The 15767-nt window shown below is 38.6% G+C and overlaps 1 protein-coding gene and 2 pseudogenes across 1 annotated transcript; 2 read left to right on the plus strand and 1 right to left on the minus strand.

The window, feature by feature from the left end:
* The first annotated feature begins 235 nt into the window (after positions 1-235).
* LOC149099459 (zinc finger MYM-type protein 2-like) lies at positions 236-1940 on the plus strand. The gene is made up of 2 exons (XM_089277601.1): positions 236-782; positions 868-1940. The coding sequence occupies exons 1-2, from the start codon at positions 370-372 to the stop codon at positions 1709-1711; spliced, it is 1257 nt and encodes a 418-aa protein (XP_089133727.1). The 5' UTR covers positions 236-369; the 3' UTR covers positions 1712-1940.
* Positions 1941-8244: 6304 nt separating this feature from the next.
* Positions 8245-9435, plus strand: LOC149099460 (uncharacterized; annotated as a pseudogene).
* Positions 9436-12028: 2593 nt separating this feature from the next.
* Positions 12029-15767, minus strand: LOC149099461 (uncharacterized; annotated as a pseudogene).

Consider the following 15767-nt stretch of genomic DNA (forward strand, 5'->3'; position numbering starts at 1 on the left):
CTCACCTTCAACCCTTGACAAACATTACGTGACCCGAGTACACTTAAGAAGTAATAGATCAAAAACGAGTGCGAGTTTTTCATCAGGGGTTCCAAACACCGAGAAACAGATGAAAGCACGACGCCAAAGGCGGAGTGCTTTTATTGTTTCGAGGTGTTTGGAACCCCTGATGAAAAATGAAGCACGAGTTTTTGAGCTGGCTTCTCAAAGTAGCATGAGAATTTTTTTCGAATAGGTAATTAGTAGGCGTGCTCAATAGGCTATTGTCTGTTTTTTATTCATATGGTAAATGAAATGAATCTTTTATATGCGGCCATGTGGGCAAGTTTTAAAGGTTGAATTTTTAATAAATTAACATTATGCCATGTGATGGAGATCGAGTGGAGATCAGAACGTTTTCGAGTTCCAAAAACCTCTTCTCAAGAAAATGTTTTGGTGAATGATGCTGTTCCAGTTTCAACTAAGTATAAAAACAAGTGGGCTGTGAACATTTTTGCCGAATGGCAGAGGTTGAGAGAGGTTAAAGTTCCGGTATTAGATTGTGGCGGTCTCTTCAAGGACTACGATTTACACAATGTTACCGCTGTGAGTGTAGATATTGCTGGAATGGACGCTCTGTCGCTGAACTATTGGTTGTCAAAATTTGTGATGGAGGTAGCTAAAAAGTCCAGTGAAAGATACCCTCCGAAGTCTGTTTATGGTATCATTTGTGCCCTCAAGCGTTATTTGGAGGAGAAAAATGGATCAGAAGCTTTGAATCCTCTGGACGCTAGTGACAAAAGGTACTTGACAACTTTTAGACCGAATTGGTTAGTAATTTAAAATGCACTGTTTCAGGACTTTAATTTTGTGTGTTATTTTTTGAAGGTTTGTCCTTTTCCGACGTTGCTTAGATGCCGAGATGAAGAATGGCGTTCGAGAAGGGCTTCACATTAAGTGTAAGAAAGAGGAAAAGGAGTTTGTGAGCGAGCAAGAAGAAGCAGTATTCTGGCAAAAGAAATTGCTGGGAACTACATCAGCTAAGTCGTTATTGAACACGATCTATTTCTACAACGGAAAAGTTTTTGGGTTGCGGGGGGGAGATCACAGAAATATTGTTGTAAACAACTTTGAAATTGGTCCAAATTTTATTAAGTTTGAAGAAAATGCCTCTAAAACTTATCATGGAGGTCTTTGTGATCTAAAGTATGTGCCGCGAGTGGTCAAGCACGTTTGTCATTCTATTGAGGAAAAGCATGAGCCGTGCCTTGTTGAGATATTCAGATTGTATGTAGGGTTAGTTGAGACTCATGCAAAGGAAGTTATTGCATTTTACTTTAAGCCATCAAAAACTAGGTTCGCATTCGATAAAGCGCCCGTAGGCATCAACAGCTTGAACAAGATTTTGCCTGACATGTGCGACACGGCAGGCTTTAAACGCAAAACCGCTCACAGTTTGCGCGTTACTTGTGTTTCCTCCCTGTTCAATTCTGGGGTTGAAGAAAAATTGATTCGCGAAAGGTCGGGGCATCGTTCTAATGCATTGTTGCAGTACGAAAAGCCTACAGAAGAAAATGTGTCTAAAGTTTCAAAGATCCTAGGTCCAAGTGTTGTTAGTACAACTACATGTTTTACCACAGAGAAACAGGATCAATCTTTGACGGATGTTGTTTTCCAGAAAGGAAAATTCAAAAACTGTACAATTAATGTAACGATGTCTAAGAAGGAATAATATGTTGCTGTATTGTTGTTGTAAGCAATGATTTAAGCGGGAAAAATGCTGTATTTAGAATTATAATTAAGATTGATTAAAATTCAAGTTTCTTGATCAGTGTCTTGATCAGTTTTTGAACTAATCTACCGTGTGTTGATCGGTATGTTCATTGGGTATCAACATACATGCACCTGACCCAATTGATGCGAGCTGATTGGGTCATCAGCTCATGAATAATTAATGAGTTTGAGAACTCGAGATCAAAATAAACGGCCAAATTCTTTAAGTTTTCCTCAAAAGAGATGGCAAATCACGTAAAATAGTCTTGTAAACATTAGTTTGTGAGTGACAGCAAATATTCTTAAAGTGCTGAGATTCGAAAGTATGTTATCGTTATGTTTGTTTGACCTTTCGACATCAGCGCGCCATTATCAAAGAGATCTAATTTCACGAAAGTACTGCGTGCATTTTTCGACCTCAAAAATTTTATTTAATGTAGCCCGTGGTTTTGAAAATGGATTTTGCAAGAAGAAATAGTGCTCTTTCACATGGAATAAATCTTGATACACCAGGTGAGGTACCAGTCAACGATTTCAGGCCCTTAATTTTGTAAATTTTGCGGCGCAAAAAATCGCTCAAATTCTTGTAAATACTGGAAAATTTATCAAAAATTCAGTTTTAACTTGAACTGAGAAACTCACTACTCAAAATGTGTAATATCGTCTGCTTTATTTGATTAGTTACTTGCTGTTTCGTGGAAAAGGTGTTTTGATTTTCAAAGGAGGTCTCAGCGGTGTTCGGTATCAGACGCCTAAAATCTGGTCTGAGAGCTGCGAAACCAAGTTTATCTCCGTATGTCCAAAATATTTATCGGATCGAGGAAAAATATATATTTTTAGAAATAGTTCACCAAGGGCTATCTTGAGAAATTTTTTCAGATTTTTCGTTTTCTCGCTATTGCATGGCCCCAGTTGAAAATTACTGACATTGACTCTTAAACAGTTGAGTGACTTTTTCCATTTTCAGTAAAGTGAAACTTACTAGGAGCTATTTGAACTACTGCATATGGAAATTGACAACTTGTTCATTGGTTTTGTAGCTATATTTGTAAAGTCAAAGCATGTCACTGATAGTAAATAAAATTATTTGCATCGGGAAGTAATATTGGTCTGTCATTGATACAACAAATCTGCTCATAAATTAGACCCAATTTATTACGCCAGTATTACCTCGCTATCTTTTAATTCCGTTTCTGAGGCAATTTTTTTAAAAATACTAAAAATAAATGACATCAATCTGCAGCGCCTGGGACCCTTTTACATAAAATAAGTTTCAGGTAATTTGAAGAAATTTGAGTGTTTGACATCTGCCGCAGCCAATGCGAATCTTGCAGTCAAGCTCTCTTAAGGTGTTAAATAACCTGACAGAAGGTGCTGTTCTTTCAGCATTGAGGATAATTCTAGCTGCACATTTTTGAAGACGTAGGACTTTCAAAAGATTTTCTTTACTGCAAGAAGTCCAAATCGTGCTACCGTAAAGCATTACAGGTTTAATGATCATAGAGTAGTATATGTCTCGTTGATTGCATTTCAAATGAGGACTTATGTGACGAAGGAGTCCAAAATGTTTTGCCAACTTTTTGCATAACTCCTCAATCTGGCGATTAAATGAAAGGTCCTGATCTATTCCCCTTCCCTTCCTGATTATCAACATTGTAAGTGGGGGAAGGGGAGAACTTGCTTTGTGTCCCAACTTTTTGTCTGAAATAGATGGTCCACACAAGGTTTTCTGTCACTATTAACATTGAAATAGTATGACTTTTCCTACTCGTTATGATCATACTTCATGAGTGGGAATTGACCTGGAACCATGACAGTGCTTTTTCTCTATGTATTCATAATTGCAGTAGTCTGGACCAAACAAGTCAGACAACAGTTGATCTATCCCCTGACCAGGTCATCCGTTTGGGCCTCCATGCACATCCTCAATAGTAGAAGGGCTTTCCTAATACAAACAAAGCCATACAAGAGGCCTGTGAGGTGTGTCTGAATAATTGCATTTTTATACTTTATATAACTATTATTTTATTCTACACTTTGCTTTTCATTGGCGGAACATAAATCATCATTTTCATTTACAAAAATTCCATGCAACAAGGAAATTTCGTTTTTGTAAAGGAATCAGTAGAAAGCAGTGTTCAATTTTAGACACACTATCTAGAGAGGGCAAGTGTAAAATGAAACCTGCAGAGGATGGTGTAAAATTGTTCAATTATTCTAAAGAATAGTTTGTACATGTAGCTGGACTTTGGCAATATCTGAAGCTCAGTCTGCCAGCAGCACTGTTGCAAATTACATATAATAGGGACATTATCAAGATGTTACAAATTGGAAGCAAATTATATTCACCACAAAGGAACTAACAAAAGGTATAAATACCTGTAGCAATGCAGCCTTTAGCCTCTTTGAAAGCTACCATATTTATTTACCTATAAGCCGAGCTTGGCTATAAGCCAAGACCCTAAACTTGTGAGACATGATAGTGGGCAAAAGCTTTCAGAAAAAAATCAGAAAGATATCGGCTATAAGCCGAGACCAAGGTCTCTTAACAAAAGGTTACTTGAGCATTTATTCAAGAAACCTTCCCTCTCAGGAAACATGTTGAAAGTTATTGTGTAGAATAAAGTCACACCTTTTAGAAACAATCAGAAGCCTTTTATTAGTTGTAAACAATTAGCCAATTGGTGTAAAACATTGCACTTGTGAATACTAATTGATCCTAACTGCACTATAAGTGAAATATACTTAAATGAAAGCCACGAGAGTACGGACTTAGTGAGTCCATGGTCTGTCGCTGGCGCAGAGATCAGACCAAACTCTTTAACCGTGAGCTGAAGATGTCAGTGAAACACACAACTATGGATCGCTTTACCCCAAAGTATTCTGAGCTAGACCAGCAGATATTGGGGTGGTTCACCGAGCAAAGAGATCAAGGTGAGTAAATGTTTGATGCTGATTTGTATTGAAATTGTTTAAAAAGGAGCGCTGAGTGAAGAATTGATAAGCTGCAGACACGTTCACGACCATAAACGCACGTGAGTTTGTTTTTCAAGCGTGGGAATTGACACTTCCTATTGGTCAGATTTGCACTTTGCATAACAAATTAACAACGCTTGTCAGCTCAAAGTAAACAAACTCTCAAATCGCTTGAGTTTTCATCATTTACATCGTTTTTCATTTATTTTCATAGGTTTTGCTGTAAGTGGATTGATGCTGCGCCTGAAGGCAAAAGAATTTTCAACTAATCCTGCATTCAAGGCTTCCCTTGGCTGGTGTCAGAACTGGAAACAACAACACTCAGTGAGCTTCTGTGCGAAGACAACGCTAGCCTAGCAACTGCCAGAAGACATGGAGGAGAAAACTGTGCAGTTCCATCACTTCACCATAGCAGTCAGGCAATGAGCTGGCTATCCTTTATCCAGGATCTACAACAAGGATGAGACACCGATGCACTTCAAACTTCAATCAATGCGTTCGCTGGAGTTCACTAGCAGCTGAACGATTCTGGTAAAAACCCGCAGAGCAGAAAAGCGGAGCTTCACTGTCACACTTGCCATTGCAGCAGATGGAACAAAACTTCCACCCAAGGTCATCTTTAAAGGTGTCCTGAGTCTGAAAGATCACATCGTTCCGGAGTCCCTCTATTTTTCTTCACACAAGAAAGGGTGGATGAATGAGGCAGGTGTGAAGGAGTGGATTCGCCAGTGTTTGCCGCAGACACCTCGCAATGAGCAGTCGCTGTTAGTGTGGGACTCATTCCGAGCTGACTTGACTCGACCGGCAGAAAATTGATGTAGCGGTTATCCCTGGTGGCCTGACCCCTGTTTTGCAGCCACTAGACAAGTGCTTGAACAAGCCGTTCAAAAATAATGTCTGAAGAAAGTACTTGGCCTGGATGATCAGTGGCCCGTTTGACTATACTCCGGCTGGGAAGAAGGCGCCATGGAGAAATCTTGTACTTTGATGGGTGCATGAAGCATGGCGAGAGATTCCAGTGGAGATGGGTGCTAAGTCCTTCAAGACCTGTTGAATCTCCAACTCTTTGGATGGAATTGAGGATGACAAGCTGTACACTGAAGAGGCACAGGAAACTGACGACAATGAGGAAGACAATGAGTTTGAGATGGAGAGTGAAGGCGAGAGTGATGGCGAGTTAACTGTTTATCAGTTGAAAGCTGTTCAAAAAACGGCTCCTTTAGGAACTACCAAATCTTTAAAAGTTCATTGATCAACAATTTCATCCTGTCTTTATAATATTATAATATATTGTGTTTCACTGATTTTGGCTTGGCTACAAGCCGATCACAGAATTTGCATGACATTCCATAAGTTCTCAACACCTGAGAAAGAAAAAAATCAATCAAACTCTAGGCTATAAGCCAAACTCCTTTGTTTGGAAAGTTTTTGGTCGATACAAGTCCAAATTTCTGAAAAAAAGTAGTTCAGCTGATAGGTAAATAAATACGGTAGTCTCATGTCTAGCAGCATCTTGGCTTTTACTTCACGTAGAAGAACACAAAACACATCGCCAAAAGGGAATTAGTTTTATGGCATAATTAAACACAAGCTACTGTATAATTTTGTAGTTTTCAGGTGGAGTCTGGAAGTGTGGAAGTGTGGCAGTCTGCAGGGGCAGATCCAGAAAATTCAGAAAGAGGAGGACGAGTCCCCCACCCTCCCCCCCAAATGAAAACTTCACTTTTCAGGAGATGCAGCATACAGCATTCTGGGTGTATTCGTGATGCAAAGTAAAGTAACGTTAACGATTTGGAAGATAGAATTAAAGAGCATTTTATAAAATGATTTTCAAAGCAAAATCATAGTGCTAGTGGTAGGCGAACTGTTAACAGAGTCATTGCATTGCATTTATACATCCAGTATTAATCGAAATAAATCACTGCAGTGGATTGATAAATGTCATCCTTCTCTGGTTTTGTTTGGCGTACTTGTCATCAGCTGCATTATAATTTAAAGGTATGTCTTTGTGAATAAAGAGCAGCAACAGTGCATTTAGACGTTCTTCTCCTGTGGTGCTGCAATAAGCATTCTCACAAAGCGCAGTGAAGAGTTTCTACATTCAACAGTTGCTCTTGTGACTGGGGTGATCAGCAGGAGGTGCAGAATTGTGTGGACATTGGGGTAGAGGCTTGAGCTGCAGGCTTTCAATGTCTCTTGCAGTGTCATGGGTTTTACGGCAGCATTAATCCTAAAAATAAAAGCAAGAATTAACACATATTTCAAGACAAGGTATAATCGTTTTTTTCAGCGTATCACAGTTTCACTGGGAAAGCTGTGGAGCTTCATTCGCAAAAGAATATGGTAGGTTGTTCCTTCAGCTTTCAGAAGATACCAAACATGTCATGGTTTTGCTATCGAAGGACGGACTTTCTACGAGTGACTTTCTTGGTGTAATGGCGTAGATTTGCTCGACATTACAAAGGTAGTTTTCAGCTCAGAAAGAATTTAACAGTTTTCCAAACAACAGCATTTAAAATAAATATTTTACATCTTTGAGACATAGGGAAGAATCGTATCATTTTTGTTTTGCTAAATGCATAACAGTGTCTTGTATATCGCACTAGGTGAACTGTTAGCATTATGCCATACGCTAAGAACAGTCGATGTGATGTTAATGCCTTTGTGAACGCCCGAAACGAAGCGAGGCAGAAAGCAGTGGAACAGTGTAGAAGTTTGAAGGCAGAGCTTAGCACAAACACGGGATGTTTGACACCTTAGCAAAACGATGTAAAGTAGACAAAATGAAAGAAAGATGAAAGATTATGTTTTAAGTCAGAAAATCTTAACAAAGAAGGTAGTCTCACCTGCATTTAAGGAAAATTCAAAAGCTTTTGAAAGCTCCCTGGAAAATGTAAAGAGAAGCATTGCAGTTTTCTATAGTAGTGGTGTAATGGACAAGTGGAAATATAAGTCTGTAAGACTTGCATTATCAATGAAAAAAAAGGAAACAATGGGAAACGGGAGGTCAGCTATTACTGTGATGCCAAACTGCCCTATTCCAAAATTGCTGCCCTATAACAAGCTTGTCAAAGGAATCAACCAGGTCAGCATTGGAAATGTGTACAAATTAGAAGAACAGTTTTAAGGTGTTATGGAAGATGAAACAACACAAGGTTGCTTTCGAAAGTTAATTGAGTATTTGCCATGTGTAGCAAAATTTTACCTCAGAAAAGACAGAAAGGAAACCCTTCAGTAGTTTGGCAAACTGAGTATACTTTTTTATTTGCAGTGGGTGGGGATGGCTGCCCATTTAGGAAGAATGAGAGTGCATCTTCCTTTCTGTTAAGTTTTATTAATGTTGGTAAGAGGGTTGCATCAAGCAATGACAACTTTATTATTTTTGAGGGTAATTGTGAGGAAACTTCGGCAGTTGTGTGTAAGTACTGTCAGTTCTTGTGCAAAGAAATTAGTGAGATAGAGAAAAAAGTCTTTGAAATTGAGGGCTTCCATGTAACCTTCAAATGTGCCAAATGACATCAAGATGTTGGCTATGCTGGGGGTAAACTACCCAATAGTGCAAGATTTTTCTCAATTTTTGCAGATGTTTCAAAAGACAACTGCATTGACATAAAGGGGACATTTTTATCTCACTTAAGTTTGTCACAGACCATGTGGAAGCCTTGGAAGTATGAAGAGAGGATCAAAATTGCAAATGAGGTTGACGAATTTAAAAAATCCTTATCCGAGAAACAACTGAAGGAGAAACAATTTCGAAGCAAAGTCACAGAATTTATTGCACATAAGAAGAGTCACCAAGAATTTGTGCCTTCAATTGGGAAATTGATTGATCTTGCCCATGTGGAGCCTTTACATATTAAGAATGCCTGGCAGTATTTCTTTAAGGGGGTTCTGAAAGAGGCAGTTGGAAAATGTAATCTTCCAGACAGCTGCAAAAAGTTTGCAGACATTCCGAATGATAGTATTGTCTCTAGAGCTGTAACTGCACTGAAGTTTGAGGTAAAGGCCAAATGTTTGGCAAGAAAGGTAAAGAAGTGGTACGACGAAACACAGGGTAAGGGTCAGGATCTCCAGTATAGATTTACTGGAAAAGATTCCAGGCTACTTTGCCACAATTTTATGAGATTGATTAAATGGCTTAGTAGTGAAAATGATTCTCACCAACAAAGGAAAACAGTTCTGATTTTTGCATACCTTGGGCTTAGACTAAGGGATTGTGTCTCACTTTTCAGTAGGTTTGATATCACTGTTGAACAGGTTACAGAACTGAGCATTAGTGCTCGTGACTATTATCAGGTGAATGCATTGTTTCTCCCTACCTCCGTAAATCCTACTGTGTGGACAATTGAACATATCATTCCTGCCCACACTAAAGAGCTACATGAGAAATATGGGCAAGGGCTTGGTATCGTAACAATGGAAAGGAAGGGAGGCAAAACATATTGCTTTGAAAAAACTAAGCGAAAATACATTTTATAAAAGGTGCTGGTATGAGATTTTCAAGCATGAGTTTGTAATGTTGTGTGGCTTCTTGAACAAGGGTTCAACCTTAGTACATACAAGCATACTGCTGTATACATCCCAGACAGGGTGTTTTCTGACCCAAGGTTTTGCTACTCCAATCTAGAAAAAGCTAGTCTCACTGATAGAAAATGTACATTCTGTGGTGATCCAATTATGAAATTTATCCAGCAGAGTGTTGAGTAGGGAAAAGTTTTGCCGCAGCTGTTAGGTGACAGCAGGACATAGGTTTAAAAAATCAGAGATATTTAATCACATGCAGCACTAGAAGTAGGCTTGCAAAGCAGTAGGCCATATGTGGCTCAAATGTGTTGTGGAAACACTTATTTATTTGTTTATTTAGAGTGGTTTTCAATTTAGTGTTGTAAAACCAAAACCAAACTAATCACTTAGCAATTAGACTACTCAGCCAATCTCAAACCATAGAGAAACCAAAACCAAAGTTACTGATTGTTGAGGGCATCAGGGATTTTGAGTACAATGAAAGTTGTTGTTGTTGTTGTTGATTGCTTTCGACACTTAGTTGAAAACCGCTCTAATAAACCAACATTTATTTATTTGTGATGACCCATAATGTTCACTTTCATAATTTTGTTAAAGAAATGGGCCGAAAGTTGTAACAGATAACACGTTAAATGCATTGTATTGTGGGGAACATGTATATGTTTACTTAATTACGAATATACATTTATTTATTTATTTATTTATTTATGATGACCCATAAATGTACACTTTCATAAACTTGTTAAAAAATATTGGGTCATAAGTTGTAGCAGATTACACATTAAACAATAAATTTAAAACTTGAGCAATGAAGCGTCAGTCTATTAGTTTTACAACAGTCTATTTCAACTTTCAAAAATATATATCCATATGCATTTGTAAACTTGTAGTAGCATTTAATTACAACATATGACCCTTTCCTTGAGTAAGACAAGGTAAATGGCTTTTGGGCACTCAAAACCACCCTTTCATTTCCTTTCCTGGGACCCTGAAATGTCTTTGAAAAATATTCCAGGATTGCTTCTCGGTTGACGTCCAGAGGTGAGATATATCCCTAACCACTTGATTCTCTTTGGTGTAAGCAATGATATCCAGGAATCTGCTTTCTGAATGGGTGACACCATAAGTTGACCTTGCCTTCTTTACCATATCCAGAAGAAAAGCAAATATTTGCACTGGCAAATCCCTTGTAATGTGGACAGTTATTGTTATGGGTTTTACTCCGGGAACTGAGTCGCCTAGCAACTTTTTCAGCAAGATGGTTATTTCCCCAGCAATGATCGACCCAACTTCAATGACAGAATTTCGCACTCTTTCAATTGAATTCTGATTATTTCAATGCTTTTCGAATAATCTCATTAGGTTTTCTTCAACTTCGTTTTCAAACAGGACAAAGTTATCAACATTATTATGCAGAGGGCCTAGGATCTTTGTGGCTTCATTTATAATTTTCACATTGGCTGCCATTTTTAACTTGAATTTCATATCAATACTGCTGGCTGAACATGGAGCTACAGCAGGTGCCTAAGTGCACTTTTGAGATGTGCGCTGGCCCAGTGTGTTACATTTTTCATGTTGAGTAGTCCACGTTCAACTGACATTGAGTTAAGTTCAGATTAAAGTTGTGTTCTCTACACTTGTCTTGTTTATTTTAGTATATTGAAGTGAACTCTGAGTGGGATATGAAACGCACATAAACTTGGAAAAAATTCGTAAATACTTTATTTTGATAAGCTTAAATGATTTTTACCCTGTCTTGAACCCGGCTTGTTTTAACAGCCTTTAAAAATACACCTGTAATTGCAAGTTCACCAACATGTTTCATCTCTAGGTTACTTAATCCACAAGTTTGACCAGAGGTCTCCTTTGATTAATAACAGGGACACTTTTAACGACTGGCGAGTGAGGGGAAAATATTGTGTACTGGTGGTCTGTAAATGCTGAGGTCTCTTTTTATTATGACCAGGATCAGTTGGAGGAATCTTTCACAAAAAAGGGGAGAGCTAGGTCTCTCAGGCCAATGGACAAATTTGTTATTGAAATGTCCAGACCAAGACAAGGGTTTCATGAAGGCCAAAAGTTGATGTGACCAAACTTAAAGTACACGAAATTTATCCAAGTTATGACTGTCCTACTTTCAGTTGGAGTTGACACCATCAAATGGAAGATCCTTGCCAAGGCAAAACCCTACTCAAATCTGACGAAGCGATGCAACCTATGCACAACAGAGAAACACTTCGTCAGCACCAAACCAGAACTGGCAACATTAAACAAACAAAACGAATAAATTTCTACATGCTGGCACCAACAAAAGATCATTCTTATATATAGTTAACTAACTGCATTTTGTTTTTCCACAGCGCACATGCTGGTATTTAAAATATTAACATGTCCTAAGAATGCGCATCATTTTTAAAATTTTAGAAGTGCATTCGAACTGGCAAAGTTTGATTGTAACGGTTTTTTACGATGTTGTGTAACAGTGTGTTGTAACGGTTTACCACATCTTGCATGAACATATTGTTGATGTAATAATAATATAATAATAATAAAAACTTTAAAGAGGAAGCACCTGTCACGTAAACACATGGTTTTCAGGGAGGTCCTCTATAAAATAAAAAGTGTTAAAATCTAAAATAAGAAATACAAGTATCATCGATCTAAAATATAAATATAAATGTATTTCAGTGGGCTACAGTGCATATGGAAACTAACTGATGAGTGGGTAACTTTATGTTAGCCTATGAAACAGAGCTGTATTAATCTCCATGTGTACTCAAGATATGAGTAGTCTCTCAACATAATTCGTTATAGCAGCTCCTTCATTGTAGAGCACTATATTGGCTCCAGTGGTGAGCAGCACCTGATCTGGCTCTAATTGGTGAATACACAATTGACATGTCAATTGACATGTCAAATTACAATGTGTTCTCAATTTGCTGATTTACCCCACATATTGTGTTCAATGCAAGTTGCCAACTGTCTATGGATTTCCTTGAGATGCCAGAAGATGACAGGGAAAATTAATAGTTTTGTAACATTATTACTCTGCAAGACAGGGACTCTGTCCTATTATTAATGTCAGCAACAAGGCAGAAGGAAAGACAAGGGACACTCCTTTTTGCAGCATAGTTGTGGAGGAACAGACCGTGGTGTTGTGGTAAGCCCCTATACTTGATTTTCAAGGAGAAGATGCATGGTTCAAGTCATAGAAAGTCCCTTTGCCCACTTTAATCAATCTTGGCTTGCATTTGTTTTAATTTGAGTTAGATTTTCAATCAAAGATAAGTGACCTCTGTGACAGCATCGATCCAAAGAAAAACACGCAACTGATGTCTTAACTCCAACCAATTTATTCCATTTTGAAATCACACTTAGTATCGTCAGTATGGTTAGTACGGCTAGGTACAACCTGATGACAAAATTACAAGAATTATTTGGCACCAATTCAAAACAAAATACAAGGCAAGAAAAATTCAACTTTGCAATGTTTGATGGTACATACACTGTTGCACCCTAAAGGATAATTTGACAGCTAACAATGGCGACATTTCATCATCAACACCCTAAGTGAGACCAGAAGCCTTGATTTGTACCTGAGACGATGAGCATCCCCGACCTTTTCATATAGGAGTCCCCCTGGGTTTCGAACATCGGGTTTCGAACATCAGCTGTCTAAGGCTGTTTTACAGTTGCTTGCAATGTGCCAAGTTAGTTATTTTCAAGAGGTAAAAGGTAAAATGATTTTTTTCATTGTAAGGAAAATACTTATGGTTCTTCCTTAGCGATTCAATTCAGGGAAAGTGTTCATGGTTTTTCCTTCTCAGACCTACGTGATATTGTGAGTTCAAAAGCAATCAATATAAATAACTGATTGAAGGCTCCAGACGATTTTTTTAACACAAGAAACGGAAAGAGAATTGCTACCTTTTGGTAAATGGTTTCTTGACAGAAAAAGAAGAAACACTGAAGAAGTAAAGGAAAAATAATCAGCAGTCACCCCTAGGATTTGAACTCCTTACCTTAAGTAAACACACTTCTCATTAATGAAAAACTCAAAAATAATCAAAATCCAGCGAGGCAAAAAGCTGACCGGTAGTGCTTCAAATCTTCTGATATTTTAACCAGTGTCCAGACATCGAGGTTTAGGTCTGCAATTTTTTATATTTGGGATCTACTGGCAGTTTTGCATGAATGATGGTCAAAATTCCAGAAAATTACAATTCAGCGCAATTGAAATTTACAACGTAAGCTGTTGTAACACAATACAAGGAAAAAACAACAACAAAAAAAAAGGTTAGAGGCTTCACAAGAACGGGTTGAAATGCTTTTATGCTGATGCAACGTTAGAAAAATAGCGCATTTATTTTGATCATCGCATACAAGAGGAAAAAAGACAAGGAACACCAAACTTAAATCCCACTCTAATCTACTTCATTGTGTCATGCACGCACGACTTCACTGCTAAAGCAACAAAATAAACACGTAATATTATTGACAAATAATATTATATAAATTTGTGGCTCTCGTCAATTTTTAGACCTCACTTGGATCTGCTTTCCTTCCACTTTGCTCACCAATTTCAAATTCTTTCTGTTTCTGCGTAAAACAAGCCTTCTTGGTAATTGTTTTTAGAGCCCATCCCATTGGAAGGGGAGTTAAGCACTGGCTCTGTTCTTCACATTGTAACTGCACAGTGGGAATCCTGCTACTTTCATCCATTAGCTTTGAAGCGTAAACTTGTTTAGCCTTGTCATAAGGTGTTTCCTGTTCAGGCAGTTGTTTGTGTTAACCCGTGTCCAGATGTGCTTGTAACAATGTAAAATGGCTGTAAGCTCTTATACATCCTTCTTCGGGGCACGGGAAAAGTAGCGAGGCTTGATCATTTTCAATATCATCATCATCATCTTGGTCTTGACTGGTGGTCTCGCTGGTTGCTTCTGGATCCCGTGTAGATCTTTTCTTTACATGTCTGTCTCACGTTCTTGAAAGATGGCTTAGTCTGCAATGGGGGGTCAAACACTTCAAAGACTTCCCGGATCTGCAAAACGCCCTCAAATTGAGACCATGGTATCAACTTTCCTGAACCCACATTGAACGCTCTCTACACACATATTCCGTGCTCTTCATACTTGAAGTTGTTAAGCAGGCTAACACCCTCCCATTTGACTGGCGGAGTAATTGACAAATTGAGAGAGACATAACTAGCTTTTGCACAAGACTCTGGACCAGACTCCATGGCAACTTTCAGCTCCACAGCTCTTGTCACATCATGACCCTTGTTAACATGTCTTCCTACATCTCCCTTGATAGTTGCTGCTTGACAGTCGCAGACTCCTTTGCTGCCTTGAAGGTCAGAAAAGTAGTTCCGTTCTACAACCACCCCAGCGATGTCACCTGCTAGTTTAGCTGAAACAATTGTATACCCACTGTGGTAACAGCTCGCATTACCTTGCTTGTAATAAGCTCTTTCCAATTCCAGAAATTCCAGTCCTACATTATAGATACCACGGCGGCACTGTCTTGTGAACAGTTCTGAAAGACATGCACAAATGTTTGAGACTCAAAGTGCTCGTTTTCCTCGACTTTCTGACTGCAAGTGTAATATGCCATGGTAGCCCACGCTTAGCAAACCAATCCGACTGTGGCTCTCAAAATTTCCGTGGCATGAATTTCATTGCCCAATCCTGAACAAGGAACACATCAGATTTGCTCTTGATGTTAGCTAAGACAGAACGCAACTGATGGGCTTTCCAGGACATGATGTTATTTTTTGCTTGCTTGATAGTGTGCAGCATGTCCTCCTTATCCTCGTCATTGCAAAGTGCATGAGAACACTCACTTAACAAGGTAGTTAGAACTTCCTGCAACTGGCAACACTGCATGCATGACTCATTTTGTGGGTGACTGCAGCAAGCTTGAAAGTCAGGGTCTGTCAAATCACTTAGGGTGTAAGTCCTACAGTAAACAGCAATGCTCGACGACTCAACCACATGGACCTGAAACACACCGAAGACGAAGCAAACCGCAACTGTTTTTTACAGGTACAATGTCAATTGCAATACTTTTTTGACTAAGCAACACCCCCGTCCCCCATACTCCCTCAAATAAAACCCACATTCCATTAGGTGTTTCTCGTACTAATTTTCAAATAAAATATAGCAAAAATATTCAGCAAGATATTTTCACTTTAGGAAGGTAATTTGCAAGACTTGCTGTGTATAATGTTTGTCCTATTTTCATGAATTTCTTCTGCCAAACCTCACACTGAACTATAAAACGAAATAAAATACCTTGTAGTCACTCTTAAGGTATTGCTTCAATGAGCGCAGCTGTTGCTTCATTTCTCTCGCCCAGATTTCCGTTTTACCACAGTCAACCAGTTTATCAACCAGTTTGTCCAAGTAATCAAATGCCTCAGTTCCTTGAGCAGAAAAGTTGTCAAGTCCTTGTAAAGACTTCCTAACAGACGCTGAACACTTGTCCAAAACTCTATCTAGTGTTCGCTTGCTCAT

The sequence above is a fragment of the Orbicella faveolata genome, unplaced genomic scaffold, assembly GCF_042242905.1.
Source record: "Orbicella faveolata isolate gen_17 unplaced genomic scaffold, um_ofav_v1 contig_46, whole genome shotgun sequence".
NCBI classification, from domain to species: Eukaryota; Metazoa; Cnidaria; class Anthozoa; order Scleractinia; family Merulinidae; genus Orbicella; species Orbicella faveolata.